Source organism: Drosophila ficusphila, unplaced genomic scaffold (genome assembly GCF_018152265.1).
Source record: "Drosophila ficusphila isolate 14025-0441.05 unplaced genomic scaffold, ASM1815226v1 contig_197, whole genome shotgun sequence".
NCBI classification, from domain to species: domain Eukaryota; kingdom Metazoa; phylum Arthropoda; class Insecta; order Diptera; family Drosophilidae; genus Drosophila; species Drosophila ficusphila.
Window position 1 is genome coordinate 5,060,400 of NW_025064091.1, and position 15,992 is coordinate 5,076,391.

Sequence of the window (15,992 nt, forward strand, 5' to 3'; positions counted from 1 at the left end):
ATATAAAATATAATAAGAAATATAATCAGTTTCATCTTTTCGGAACTTAATTTCTACTCCTTTTACCATACAAGCATTACGTGTTTTCTTTAAATTTAAGAGATTATCAAAACCAGAACGTGCTGACAATGCGAAAGTGATTTATGGTTTAATAAGTGAAACCCGGAACGTAGAGCTTGAAAAAGATAAAGAGACTTAACTGATTAGGATGTTCGACGTAATATCAGTTTTTAATTAAGTATAAGTACTTGTAGATATCGAGCTTTGCAATAAAAAGTGGGTAAGAATTGTTTTCCAAATCAGTTCCATTTGATTCGTCATTGCGAAATAGTTATCAAAAAATGAAATATCCGACAATTATTTTGTTAGTTGTGGCCGCATACGTTTTGCCAACGTTTGCAGGTAACGACTACCTTTGGGGCGAAATCGGGCCGAATGACTACAAACTGGCCAAGGATACGGTTTCAAAGGCGTTTTTTGTGGGCCTCGTTCAGACCAAAAAATACGTATTCAAGCAGTCCGTAAGTTAATGGATACAATAATTACAATCTAGTATTTGTTTGATTAATATTTCCCATTTATCAGGATAACCTTAATGCCTTAACGATTACGGCCATTCAAGTCACCGACAAGAAGAAGAGCCATGGAGCAACTGCCGTGCTCGTAAGTGGAGGTCCTGGATCCAAAGGAGCCACCATTAAGTTCACATCCGAGAGAGGGTATGCAATCAAGGACGTAGTGGAAATTTGGGGTCGTTGATTTGTTCAAAACAATTACACTTCCTCCGTGAATAATGAAATGCAATGCAATGAACAAATTCCATGTGTTTTTTTGTTCTTTAACGATATTTACGTCTTGTGGAGATTTTTTTTATTGTGCAAATTTGTTTACGTGTTTTTCAAAGCCGTGTAATCGTTGAAAATAATCAAACTAAGTGTACACCAAATTCACAGAAAACAGCGAAGAATTATCTTATATCTTTATGGCTGAATTATTTACATTACATTACTTACATTATTTTAATCTTGTAAAACTTGAAAGCAACTTGGACTTTGGAAAAGAATTTAACGAATTGAAAGCAGAGATAACAACAAAAGTGATAATATTTATAGCGAAAGTGAGTTGAATACAAATAGTAAGATTAAAGGGCTGTTGAACGACAAACAACAAAAGGTTTTTTAAATATAAACAAACTAAATGCAAAGCAATCCAGTTGATTAAGAAACTATTGAATGAAATTACCTTAAAGGTATTGAGCTTCAAAATAATTTTATTTAACAGCCATAATCTGCTGAAGCCTCTTTTTTTTGTTACCACTTTAGAGGATTCTGGGTGGTTTTAATGGTGCCACTCCGATTTCCCCAGCTGCCACTTTCGTGTGGCACAGCCACTGATGACGACGATGGCAACGACACAAAAGTTGAGTTCAAACACTCAATCATTTTTACACCCGACTATGCACACACACACACTTACACAAGCACGCACACGCACAGGCGCACACTCCAACACCAGCAAACATCTGTTGTGTCCACACAAGCACACGCACATCAGCACAAACGTGTTGACAGCACACACACACACAGATATACACACACACAGGTGCAACGTAGCGTATTTGGCTATAAATAAATTTTCAATATTTTTCCTTTTCGCCACAAAAAGGAGGCGGCGGTGGGCGGGGCTGGCATTTTGAATATTCTATCACAATTTCTGCTCCTTTTTTTACTTCTTTTTTTATACGTTTCTTTATTTATTATTTTTTTTTTTTTTTTGAACGGCTGTCGCGCGATAACTGAATTGCAATTGAATTTAATTATTTTTAGCGCAAACACGATGCTGGCAAGAAGAAGAGTAAAAAGTTGGTAACGCTTAGAAAATCCCGTGGGGGGGGAATTTAAAATGTTTTTCAGCTGCGCAACAAAGCGGAAATTTTTTTGTAAGCCGTGTGTATCCCCAAAACGAAAAAAAAACTCTGTATAAAAGCAACTCAATCAATGTGCTCAAACGACTCAATTTCAAACTTAGGTGTGTCAACACTTTCGTGAAAAAAAAAAAACGCCAGTCGATTGGTCGAAGAGCAGGAGGGCCGCAGCTTGCTTTATTTATTATTAAATATAAATAATGAAAAATCAATAGAAATTTATTTATACATATTCATCAATATGTATACGAATTGCGCCCAACCGAGAACATGGCCAACAAAATGAACAACATCCTGGCCAACACACACCAAAGAACACAGCAGACGACAAAAAGTTGAGCTAAAAATAAGTTTTTGTATTCGAATTTAAAATAAATACCATGCAACATGTATTTATATTTTTGGCTTAGGTTGTTTGTTTTATATTTACTTTATTTTGGATATATTTATTTCCTGTTTGTCAACTAGATTTTTATCTAATGCTATTTGCTAATTATAATATTAATATATAATATATTTGAATAAAAATTGATTTTTTATATATTATAGAGCTTCTATTTTACACGCACAATTCTTTTAACATTTTTTAAAATTATTTTTACATTACCAGCACTATTAATATACCACCGAGTGTACTTACAGGCCAAAGTTCATGAGACAGGGCAAAGGGGTCAGCAGCCGCAAGCGCGGGGCTTCTGCTCTGAGTGAGGGAATTAACTTTAGGATAAATTTGTCATGTTGTCGAACCAAAAACAAAAAAAAAACAACAGAAAGAAAGAAAAAAAGCCTGAAAAAAGGACAAGTGGGGGGAAAAACATCGAAGGATAACTCAATTATTTATGATGTATGCATGTGCATGTAGCTGGCTCTAACCGGATTAAAGGGTTCGGCCCAGAGGTGTTACACTCGTGACTTTCGTGCTTCCACGTACTTATGCTGCCCAAAGTTATTTTAGCCAACAATTTCTTGCTCCTGAGCTCCTCAAGTAATCTCCTTAAATTGTAAGCCTTTTCGTTCATGTGTAATTTAATAACAAGGCACTAATGCATTTTCAGCTTACGACCAACACTAAAAACTACCCTGTAAATGTGTAAATATTTTTATGAATTTCTAATCTTTCAAAAAAAAATATACTACCGCCAAAAACCAGCCTTAAAAAATTAAACATTTTCTCCTTAATTTTTACTCTTTTTAAGTCCAATTTAATATTGAAATGACTGCTCGATAGTTAGTGGAATTCTTCAAAGCAGAGAGCAAAATATTTAAGCCCTGTAATTTAATCACCTTCCCCCTCAATTAAGGACTGCAATCCAATCACTCTAATCAATCCCTAAAAACTGGCAGTGAAATCCAGCAGATAACCAAAAGCTAGAAACAAAGCCAACACATTTCTGAAAATATCCCCGCCTCGTTGGCCACAATAATCGGATTCCCAGAGCTCGATTGGAGATATATCTTTTAAGTTGATTACTCGCCGGGTTTCACTCTCTGTTGGGGTGTTTGGGGGCAGGAATTTCAGCTACCAGCTGCTGGATAAAAGAGATGCCAGCAAATTGAACACCTTCCACTTTTCAACCCTTTCGGCGCTTCGAGCGCCTCGACTTCAACTCTCGAGTGGCAAGTAATGAGATTTGGCGGAGTTGCTCGCTTTGTTTGTTGCCAACATGTATTTAAATTAATTGCATGAAATTAGAATTTTATTGGCAATCGCCATGGCAAAGGACGAAGTACGTGACGCCCTTCCTTTCGCAGGATTTTACACGAGACGGGATTTACATTTTGCGGCAACTTCCCTCGGTTCGCACACTCTAATTGAATGAATGCCAAATTCAATTTTTATTGCATTATTCATGGCGATTTTTCGGTGGTAGCCGGCATAATTGCGGTCAATTGAATTTGCAAATTGCCAATTATAATTACAGCAAACAGCAACCAAAATGGAAACAAAACTGCAGACGAGCTTAGGCGATGGGTTTTCCCGATATTAATTGAAATGAAAATTGCCATTTCAATTAACTGCAGGTCTTCAGAGCTGCGAAACAATGCGATTTCCACAGATAAACTTGCTAAATAAATAAACTGAAATTACTACGGGTTGATTAAAAAATAACAAAAGACACGCGCATATATCCAAAAACACTTTGATTAAATGAAAACTATTAATTATATTCAGAGAGCATGTGTTCATTTTAAACACAATTAACGATTTAAGTTTTAGTTTGCATGCAGAAAACATGAAATAATTAAACAACCATTTGAACGTGTAAAATATTTAAATATGCATATGTAAATTTAGCAATTATCGACCTCTTTATCTTCTCCAGTTAATTAACTGCTAATACCTCAATTAGTTTTCCATTCTGTTGGCTTCTCATAATTAGTTGTGCTTTTGTCCCTCCCGCCCACAAATTGCGATATCGATAATCGAATGGAGTTGCGTTTACAAAACCATCCATCCTCAAGTTATCGCCTTACACACGCTCTGGACATCGGCCAATCCATTCATATTTAAGCAATTAAAATGCATTATCAACTGTCTATGGCAAAGGCTCTGAAATGTATGCTGCAGAAAGGCTCAATTATACGAGTTAATTGGCATCTGCCAAGAGAGTTCTCGGCTATTGTTATTGAACATTTTATAACGACTTTACACCTGAGGAAAAACAAAGTTTCTTACTCACATAATAGAATTTAAAGTATTTTAAAGAACACATTTACTTAACATATTAGAAGTTTGGAACAAGACAGTCTAAATAGACTTAACAAAAATTCCCTGTTTTTGCAATCAATTTCCTACCTTTTTTGGTCCTCATTTGATGCCCTATTTTTCTCAGTGCACTTGTGGTCGCCAATAGCCTGCATCGCCAAAACATTGAAATCTGACCGACAATTATGATGACGCTGCTGAAGATGATGACAATGATTTGTTGTCAAGCCACTCAAATTCAAAGCGTTTAGACTGAGGTTATTTTGAGGGGTGATCCCTTGAAGGTCGGAGGGTCCATTGGAGGGGGGGCTAGGAGGGGGTGGTAAATGCCTCGTCTGAGGGGTCTCTTTGGGGCTTCATGTTTCATTTCATTTCGGATTGTTACGCAATCAAAATGACTGACAGCTAAATATGCATATTCAATTAGAGGGCGAGGAGTTGAAAGGAAAAGGCAAACAGACTCGAAAAGGGGGAGCCTCTGGCGATTCAGGACCTTCTCAACACCCACCCACATAAACAGAAACACACAAACACACACACACTTGCTGAAAACACACAGAAATTTACTGAGAATTTCGCCTTGAGATTCTTCTAATTGGAGTACGGCACACAAAATTGTAGTTGCTCAATTTCGGTGGTTTCTTTGGTGCTGAATTTTCCGGATTAAATCAAAGGAAGCCACAGAGTAAGAGAAATTCAACTGTTGTTCTGAAAATTAAAGTTATTTTCTGCTATTGCCACAAAAACATAGCACACATTTACCAATTTAAATTTGGCTTCTGCGGTAATTCGAAAGTAATAAAATGCTAACATTTGCAGCACAGTTTTGTTTGCATATTAAATAAATGGTGCAAATATCAAGAGAACAAATTATATACAAATTTGAATACTTGCTGCCTGTGTTTATTTATTTATTAACAAATACACTTGATATTACATTAGTTTATGTTAACATACACCTAAAAGGAAACCCTTAAATTTGTATCGTTATTTCTAATGTCAAGTTGATCATTTCATCTGTTACTTCCTCCCTGCTCAGTTCGCTCGTTTTGTCTGAAGAGTCCTGTTGAGGAGGCGGACAACAGGCAACGAAGTGCTGACGAGTGTCCTGGCCACGGCTAAGGAAAATAAAAGGAGGCGAACAAAGGGCGAGAAAGCCCCCTGAAAAAGCCAGAAGTGCGCACTCTTTTCGACACTTGTGGCACACGGCTTAAGAGTGCAGATAGGCGGGTCAAAGAGCACTGCGTGTCCTGCAGAAAAATCCTGCTTAAATAGGACTTTCAGATGCTCTGTACAAGAACTCTCCTTTCCTATGCAACTCAGGCAAATTTCTTTCACAAGAAAATTCATAGAAAATATGCATTAATGGTAACAAGAATTAAGTTAGTCTTTATAAAATTGGAGTCAAACAATCACTGATTTTCTTTTCCTTGAAATAGTTATTCTACTGTTATTAAACAATTCTGAAATTGTATTTTGTATCAAATTTTAAAGAGAAAATTATTTTTATTTTTATAATTTTGGATTTTGGATTTTTTTTTTAACTTTTAGTAGAAAACAAACTCGTCCCAAAAAAAATATAGAGGGTATACCAATTTGCGGACCCTTGGCCCTGCTGCTTTCTTTTGACTGTGTGAGTGTGTGAGTGGGTGAGCGTGTTGAATGGGTGGAAAAAAATAGGAGAAGCAATTCCTTAAATAGAAACACCCACAAGCGAGCGCTGCCTTAACCCTTGGCTGGCCAAATGGGTCATTAATTGACAGCCATCGGAGCGGGGCCCTCGTGCGAATCTCCATAACCGGAGTGGCAGCTGGTCGCCATGGGTTAAGGATGTGAGACCCCCCACCTCCCGAAAACCACCCACCAAACAGCACCCAATGCCAGCACTTCGTCCTTCGGCATTCGTCACTTGTCAGACTCCTCGTTACTCTCATTACTTTCCTTAACCTTTCTTTACTTTCCCTCATTTTCCCTCACCTTTCTTTGCTTTTCCTTACTTTCCATACTTTTCGAGACTTCGAAGTTCGGAGGATCCAACACTGACCACCCACTCCTGGGGGCCATGTGCACTTTATGGCCTCACAAACACACACACCTCCACACACACCATCTTACACCATTACACGGCATTACAACACCGAACTCACCAACACAACCATAAATACTCCAGATGTGCGGGTCCCCAAAGGTCCAAACATCATCGCCATCATGATCATCATTCCTCCTAAGCTGAATCTTTATTTCATTTCATTTTCAGCGCAATTTTTGTGCCGAGTTGGCGAATAATAGAAATCATAATGGAAATGGAAGCCAGCGGACAGGAAAGAGAAACATGACCACGCCCGCGGATAACATAATTCGAACTATGTGTGAGTGTATATGTGTGTGTGTGTGTGTGTGTGGGGGGTGTGAGTGTGTTATTTGTGTTCATGTGAATTATATATAATCGTTGGAAAATTGCAGCAAAATACTCAGACAGCTGAGAAAACAAGAAAGCAATTTGCGAGCATTTGGAAAAGAATAAATAGAAATTTATGTTAGATAATTTGTAAATAAAACTTTTTAAAGTACTATAAAATGTAAAGCGTTTTAAAAAATGGTTTCATTTTAGTTGGCTTAGTTTTCCAACATTTTTGTCCGCTACTTTCAAAAAAAGGAACACATTTGCTTTCACTTTTTAATCCCGTTTGCCGCATTCTTTGGCGTTAAGGTAAACTGCAGCTGGAAGTTTTAAAGCTTTAGTTTTCCGACCACACCCAAGTTGGCCAACACACCCACCAGCACACACACACACACACACACGCGCGCAGTTCGTTGATTGTTTTGCCTGCATTGGGGATGCAGTGAAAATATTGTTGCTCCACAGCGATTTTTTGTTTGCCTTTTTCCTGGCTGCCTGACGGCCGCTTTCCTTCCTTTCACTTTTCCTTCCTGTTCTCCTAGTTTTCCCAGCTTTACCAGTTTTTTTTGTTTTTTTTTTGTTTTGTTTGTTTTTCGGGTCCATCGATGCAACGCTGCCCCTTTTGACCCGAAAGAGCTGTGTGCAGTCTATAAATCATCCGACCAGACCGCAGATGCTTTCGGAGGGCACTCGATGTTACATTTTTTGTTTTGCGAATTTTAAGTTCGCCATTCTCTGGGGTAATGATCCCCGGGCAATAAAATAGGAGCGTGCGTGTTCACTTGAGGATTCAGCAGTAAAGTGGGGCTTTTCACAAGGATTCTTAGCCACCACTTTATGTCTCCTTTTAGGAAACTTGTGGAGAAGGTTAATTTGTGGTTTATCAGACTACAAATATTGCTTTTCAAAGAAGGAGAGCACTTGCAATTCACATTAATATTAATATAAAATATTTCTCTAATTTATTGCATGTTAAACACACTTTGATAGCCTGTGAGGGTAATCGAAATTCACTTTTCGATAAAAGTTTTCTATCCCATTATATATTATTTGGCGAGTTTACTAAGTAGCGCTAAGCTGTGCATAATTCTTATTAATTCCACTTTCTTTCATTTTTGTTCTCCTCAAAAGTTTGTTGGCAAACAAAAAATGGGAAGAAAGCGGAAGCCTAGTCATAAAATTCGTTTAACTTAACAACTAAAGGAGAAAGTGGACGACAATGGTGTGCGGCGGTTGGTCGAGGACCAAAAGGAGCAAAAGGACGATGGAGGCGTTGGGCAAAAGCAATAAACTGCTGGCCGCCCCAAAAGATTTTCAATGCAGTCGATAGAACAAAACCTGTTGAAAATAAAAGAGCACAATCTTTTATTTTTGGTAACTTTATATTTTCAAATATTTAGTCTTATTTAACACAGAAGAAAAAAGGAATTCCAGCAACACAACTTTAATTTTTGTAGATATTGTTCTACTGTTATTGCACTTGTTTTGCTACAAAATGTACATATTTTTTTTTCAAAATAGCAAGACTGCTAATGCCAACGAGTCGTATGCTTGATAAGTAGCAAGTACAAGTTGCAAGCATCAAGTATACGCCACCGAGGCCCGCCGAGAGTTAAACATTGTGCAATTGCCTCCTATGGAAATTGCTTTTCATACCACCCCCTTCACCCCCCGCCCCCCTCGTTCCGCCCACTAGAAAAGGAAAAGGAAAAGTGGGCGTAACAAGTCCATACAACTGGAGCCAATCAATGCGCCTGCCATAAGTATGCAATGTTCGATGAAAGTTTCGAGCAAACAAGTTGCAAGTTGATATTTGCGGAGCCTTGATTGTGGGCGGTACATGCCACACACCCACCAACTTCTGCAGGGGGTTAAAATCAATTTAGACCATTGTGTGCGGACACAAAAATGAAAACAAACCCACTGAAAATGAATTGTAATAAGCTGATTATCCGCTGTATGCATCACAATGGAGTTGAAACAAAAAGAGAAGAACACAATTTAAAACTACCAGCCGCAACAATTTAATCCTTTTTGTCGCCTAACTAAAGCTTAAACCTTTTTTGTTCTTTCTTTTTTGCGGGGGAGGACAAGCATGGCAATTAAAAAATCACAATCACATAAAAGTTGATCCCATTGAGAGATGTGTCACGCCCTCAAAAAAAATGGAAAAAAGGGAGAAAAAAATATTGCAGATAGTATTGAATTTCAAGGACGCAAATTATCAAGGTCTCAGCTTTGGGAGCAGTGAAAAGTCCTTTTTTATGACACACTGAACAAAATGAAAACGGTTTAACCAGAAGCAGGCTATAAATACAAAATAAATTAACAAAACAAAGCAAAAATTTAGTTTACGATAATGCTTAATATAAACATAACATGTTTGTATGTATTTAAACGTTTAACTTTTGTTAAAGGACCCACAAAAAACATTTTTTGTAACAGCATTATAAATATTTAATTAAAATAAATTCCGCACAACAGTATACACATTGCCTGATAACAAATATTAATATGCGTGTTAAGCAACATTTAAATTAATTAAATAAACATTTAATTTGGCATTCAAATGGGCCCTATCTCCGATCATTTTCATACCCATTTTTCTCCATTTCAGAGCAAGTTTGTTGCCGATTTCTGGCAGAAAAAAAAATGCGGGTCTAGTTATTGCCTTTGTTGCTGCCACATCAAGCGTAAAATATTTGGCCAACCGCACAAGGACTCTTCTTGCCTAAACTCCGCAACACACATTGTGTAATTAAAAAGGGCCAAACGAACCAAAAAAAAAAACGAAAATTCAGTCCAGCAAATTAAGCCCGAACTGCTCCCTTTTTTTTGCCCCGACCTTCTTGACGGGTAATTGGTGTCGTTGCAGACAGACTTTTGTTTGAAGTTAAGCAAATAACTGCGGGCTGACCATATAAACACACACATATTACACACACACTCACATTTGTAAATGAAAACTAATGGCCACTTAAAGCCCATAAAAGAATCTGGTGAAAACGAAATGGGGAGAGAGGGAAAATTCGCTGGGTTAAAGGGGAAGGGAAAGAGGTTCCTCCAAGGCGCAGCTACAAATCAAGAGTTGCCCCCAAATGTAGGCAACAAATCAAGTTAAGGTTTTCCCGTCAAGGAGAAACCAACGGAAATGTTACTATAATGAGGACGCCCGAAAAAGTAGGCTACAAATGGATTGCATTTCATGCAGCTCCTCAGACTCCTTCAACTAATCGAATTAACTCCGCCCTCTTTTTGGGGAGGAAAGAAATTGGAAAATGGGAAGGATATAAACCATTTGATACCCATTAATAATAATTGAAAATAAATAATAATCAAAAATGAAAATAAACAAACAAAATAAATTTATACTTTTATTATTAAATAATTTACTTATTTTTTAAATGAATATGAATATGAGAATGTATTTTATATATTTGTTTCTTAAATTGTTTCACGATTCAAATTTCGATGATTGTCGAAAGAAACATTTAGTTCTAAAAGCTTTAGTTGGCAAGTTATTATTGTACCATTAGGCAACATCTTAAGTTTGCAGCAAATATAAATTTTAATAAAGATGTTGATCAGTAGTGCGTAACCTTTCTACTTCATAAAACACTACAGGGTATCACGAGTGGCATAAAATTGTGCACTTGGCAGTGGAAGTCGGGTAAATAGCATAAACGAATCAGCTAAAAAATGTTCAAGGAGCAGTGCTCAACGGATGCACTTATGCAGCTCAGTCCACTTGAACATTGATTCGCCCTCTCTTTCCCTCCCGCCCCGCTCTTTTCCGCCCCTCTCTTTTGACCCCCCTTCCTTTCGCACACCCGCCGGCGAAGGGCACTTCGGCAAGTGGTGCCCTCTTCCCTCTCTTTCCCACCCGACACTCCTCCTTCGCTTAACGAGTTCGCTCACTTTGCTGTCCGGCACTTTTATTTTTTGTAAATATTTTATTACCCGTCCAGCTAGTGCCGCTCCCCAACTCATTTTTTTCCCCCTCTTTATTTTTTATTTTTTATTTTCATTTTTGTGTTAGCCGTGGAAGAAGAGTGTTTAATTGATGCTGCGCTGCTCTCGGTGTGCAATCTTTATGAAATATGCTGCGGGACTCGCCCACAAATTCCCTTTGAGCTCTGATCCTCTCACTGTCCATAACTTTTGTTTCGGGAAAAAGTTACACAGATTAGGGGTACACTTTAAATATCTGTCAGTATTTCAAAAATTTCAACCTTACATACATAATAAGTAGATAACAAGGACAGTATCCAGTCAATTTTATTTTTTATACGGTGAAAGCCTGGTATTTGGCTAATGTAAATGCTTTTTAATTAAGTACAGTCATTTGAAACATAATTGTCAAATTAACCGAAAGAAGAACCTGGAAAGTATATACAGTTTAATTTAATTGTGTGGAAAATATGAAGCTCTCAAGCAGAAAAGCTTAGTTATTCAGTCCATATAACTCAATAACAATAAAAATCACTTTAAAACCGCACATTTGGCTAATGTGATTGCTTGTCAGTTAAATATAGAAAATATTGAAATATTACCAGTGTCAAACTCAATGCTGCAAATGTGACAACTTGACGACTTAATTCGATGTCGAGAGCTGCGGAACTACCGCCTGATAACCGATTGCAATTTGATGTGACAGGCAGTGAAAAGTGGGGAGAACGTGAGGAAAACCGTGAGGAAAACGTGAGGGGGAAAAAGCTTGGAAACACTTGCAGGCGCGAGCCGCATTCGATGCAAATGAAGGGGCATGAATAAGTAAATGAACTATCTGCCATCCTAGTAAAACACACTCACCTATGGAGATGAGCTAGACTAACACACACACCAACACACACACACACACACTCACAGCTATTTTTCCCGCCATTCAGGGATATATCTCATCTGCATCAAGTGCGTTGCGCAACAACAAAAGAAACAACATGTCACAAAAACAAAGCAGAAAAAAGAAAAACAAAAGTAAAAAAAAAAAAACGAAGAAAAAAATGGAAGATAGTAGTGCAAAATCGTGCAAAGTGTCTGTAAACATTTATTTCAAAAATTTATGAATATTGCTCTCCCCTTTGCAAAGGCAGCGGTGACAAACAACAATTCCCGTCGTCCCTCGCTTCTCGTTGCCATTCGGCTTTGAAATTGTTCAGCAATGGCATTGTTTACCAGCTTTTCTCTGTGTGTATGTGTGTGAGTTATTGTTTCGGGACATGATATTTTACCGTTCTGTTGTGGAATTCAACAGGGTATATCCAGACCGGGTGTGGACATATAGAAGTTGAAAGGCCCTTTAAGCTGATTACGCATCAAGCCAAATTTGTTGTTAGTTTTTTTCCGTCACCTGTGCTTCAGCAAGACAAGTAAAAGCTAACAAAATATAAATTAATTTTTTTATTTAATATATTCCCTGTATAATTTAAAAGACGCTAAAATGGTTCAACCAAATAAAAGAATTGATTGTAAAAGTTAATTAAAGTTCATAATACCCACATTTAAAACTACATATATAAAATAAGTGTTCCCTAATCACATACTGCAAATAATTAACTAAAAATCTAATTAAATAACACGCAACTACTTAAAACTTAGAAGAAACATTAACTTCAAAGAGAAGAATCCAATCCAATTAGTTTGAAATGTCAAAAGTTGTTTAATGCTCGAGTGCGCTGGTTATCCTTTCGGTTGCTAAACACCTAATTGTTGTTTGGAACTATGCCAGCTCCTCCTGTTTGAATCATTAGGGGTTTTTCAGTTTTCCGCTCATGGGGAATCCGAATGTCGGGAAATAGTTTTCCCTTCGCTTTTCTTTGCCACATCTTTCCCTTTTCGTCGAGCGCCTCCTTTCCTTTTTCTTGTTGCGTGGCGCATTACAAATGACAGCCGCCTGTCACCCACACATGTGCAGGGTGAAAGCCACACACACAGCTGTGCAGGCAGAAAGACACACACACACACACAGACACAGACACAGAGACAGGCACACGTGTAGGAGTCGTGCAATACATGGCCATTAGTGTTGTGTTGTTGTCGTTATCATGCACAAAAAAGTTGTCGTCTCTGCTTAACTTTACGCTGCCTTACTCCACTTTAGTTGTAGGTCTTCTTACCAAGCCCCCTTAACACCCGACTTTCCCCCGACTTTCCCCGACTTATCAACTGGTTGGACACACTGGAGACTAAAAAAAGAATATTATTTCCATATTGCTAAAGAATTTAAATAACATCAGAAGTAAGTTTTACTACATCAATCCGCGTATAAAGAAAAGTTGTTCGTCAACATATTAAACCTCTTCTTGTTATTTATATGGACACTCTTTAGCTGATCAAAACTTATATATAAAATGCTTTTAAAATTCTACAGACATGAATAAATTGTATGCATTTGGTAAAACCCCAATTTAACTCAAATTTTTTAAAGTATTTCCTCAACCTTTTTATAAAATGGATATTTGATATATTATTAGATTAACACCTTTTAAGTTATTTTCATTTTGTTCAGTGCTACCCACTCGTATTCCTAACAAGTGCTGGTCAAAATTTTCGGTAGGAGAAACTTTAGTTGGTCAGCCAAGTGAATTACGAGCTCAGCCCTTAACCCTCAACGCAAACCTTGTTTTCCCCGCACTTTCCCCACTTTCCCCCTCTTCCCCTTCCATTTTCCCCGCCCCGTCTGTTAGTTGTTATTTAATTATCATTTTTCATTCTTGTTTCGGGTGTGGAAAATGTTGTCATCGCACATGTTTGGAGAGCTTCGGGATTGGGGTCATAGGTTAAGGGGTTGGGGGATTGGGGGGTTAAGGGGGCCCTGATCCTTCGGGGGGACTTTTGTCTGCGAGTATTTTGGGAAATCTTTTGTGCTGTGCCCGCCCAGTATGCAAATGCAATTATAATTTCATATTTCAATTCGTCTACAGTGCGGTACATAATGGCGAAATCCAGGCTTTCTGATGGGAGAAAAATGTGGAAACTGGGCGGGAAAACAATAAGCGACGGGGGAGAATTAAACCAATGATTTTCGCGACTGTTTCATTTTTGATTTTTTAGGCTTAAAAATTTGTAACTTTTAAATATTTAAAAAGCTGTACAAATATATTTATTTCAATGATTACAATCCCAGATAAAAGATTTCATATAATTATTTTAATTGTAATTCAAGATCGAATTATAGAGGGTTTTCGCTATCTTTTCATTTTGCTACTTGGCTCATAATTAACATTCACTTCTTTTTTATTCTTCTGCACTTTTCATTTTCGCAATTTCCTATTTCTTTGGAGTGCTCTTTGACACTCCGTTTTCTTTCGTTTTTCTTTTTTTAATCGTTTTCTATTTTTCTACTTTCTTTTCTTGGCTTACAATTTTTCAATCACATTTTGGTAATTTATTGTCCGACATTTTCTTGCAATCATATTCTTTGGTTCTTAGGCAAATTCGAATTTTGTCAAATCACAACCCACAAATAGATCTTGTTTCTGTGCTCTTTTTCCAAATACCATTATGCAAATCACCTAAAAATATTTGTCAAAGCAACGGAAACGTAAACAAATGTTATCCTTCACATGCTGTTTTGCTTAACCTTTTATTGTTTCTGTTTGCTGTGGCATTCAACAGAGTATCGAGTAAATAAACTCGAGAAAACAATAGAATGTCAACTACAATCAATTTTTGGCCCAGGACACACCTTTCTAAGGCGTCGTCGAAGGGGTTTTCCCTGCTCGATTTTTCCCATTTCCTCGAGACTTGGCGAACATTTTAATGAGATTTTCGAATTCCAAAGAAAATTCAAAACGTAGCTTATTCAACTTTTTATGTGTGTCTGTGTGGGTGTGGGGCACACTTTCTTTCTTTTTCTGTGTGAGTGGGTATGTGTGTGTGTGTTGGATATATGTCTTTGTCTGTATTTGTGTTTGTGGCAACAGGCAACAAGCCAAGTTAATTAGCAAAAAGCAGATAGCGTCACACAAAAAAGGAGCAACCAACTAAGGCCATCTTAAGGTCTGATTGAGCAGCGGCGAGTGAAAGTGGGTGAAAGTAGTATGCAAGGGGGGGAGGGGGGTGGGGGGGTTGCGCCTGGCTAAAAGGGGTGTCACAAGGGGAGCGGGATTGAAGGCCAACAAAAACGGGAGGTGGCTGAATTCTGCGGAGACCTCCACTTAAGTGCGGGTTTTTGATGTCGGCGCAAATTGCAAAGAAAATGATTTATTATCTGCAAAAGGCAATTAAGTAAAATTGCTTGAAAATTATTTGCACTCCATCCCCAAAAAAGGAAAGCAAAACAGAGTCAAACCAAAATAAACACAAATGACAGAAACTCTTTTAGCCAACCCCAAAAAGTGGGAACGCAATTTGGCAAAACGGGAAACTGGGTTAACTCAACTTTTTGAGTCACTTAAAATGGCTATTTAATTTTTGTCTTAAGCTCCTTTTGACCTAACTTCGACTCTCTAGAAAACTATACAAATAAAACTTATAAAATGGTTTTAAAGCTTCACCCACAAACTATTAAATTTGAAGTACAGTTACTACCAATTTCTCTAATTAAGTATTTATAAAGATTGTAAAGGTAATCTATTACAAATTCTTGATAAAGTTTGCTCTTTGGCCATCAAGTTTTTTTCAAGTTTGTAATTTTCCACGCAAAAATCATGTAAAGTTTTCAAAATAATAAGTAGCTATTAAAATTGTATTGTATAAAAAAAAAAATTAAAAAGGGAATTTGAAAAGTAAGAAGGAAATTTTCATACCCAAGTTTACCATCAGAATTTATTTTTCGCCAGATTTGCGACGACTTTAAAATGTCTTTGCATTTCAAATTGGTACCCCGGCAAAGGAACTCACCTTTCCCTTCGGTCCTCTAATTCCTTCGCTCATCCAACATGATTTATAAGTCGAATTAGAAGGAGCCACACGACGGGCAGGAACAAGAGCGAATTAATTACGAATTCAAGCCCGAG

General features: G+C 37.5%; 2 protein-coding genes across 2 annotated transcripts in view; one reads left to right on the forward strand and one right to left on the reverse strand.

Moving 5' to 3' along the window:
* LOC108097743 overlaps positions 1-15,992 on the reverse strand; it is a 43,281-nt gene that overhangs the window by 26,240 nt on the left and 1,049 nt on the right. The gene's annotated exons all lie outside the window — the stretch shown is intronic.
* Positions 316-817, forward strand: LOC108097745. The gene is made up of 2 exons (XM_017200254.1): positions 316-521; positions 586-817. The coding sequence occupies exons 1-2, from the start codon at positions 342-344 to the stop codon at positions 757-759; spliced, it is 354 nt and encodes a 117-aa protein (XP_017055743.1). The 5' UTR covers positions 316-341; the 3' UTR covers positions 760-817.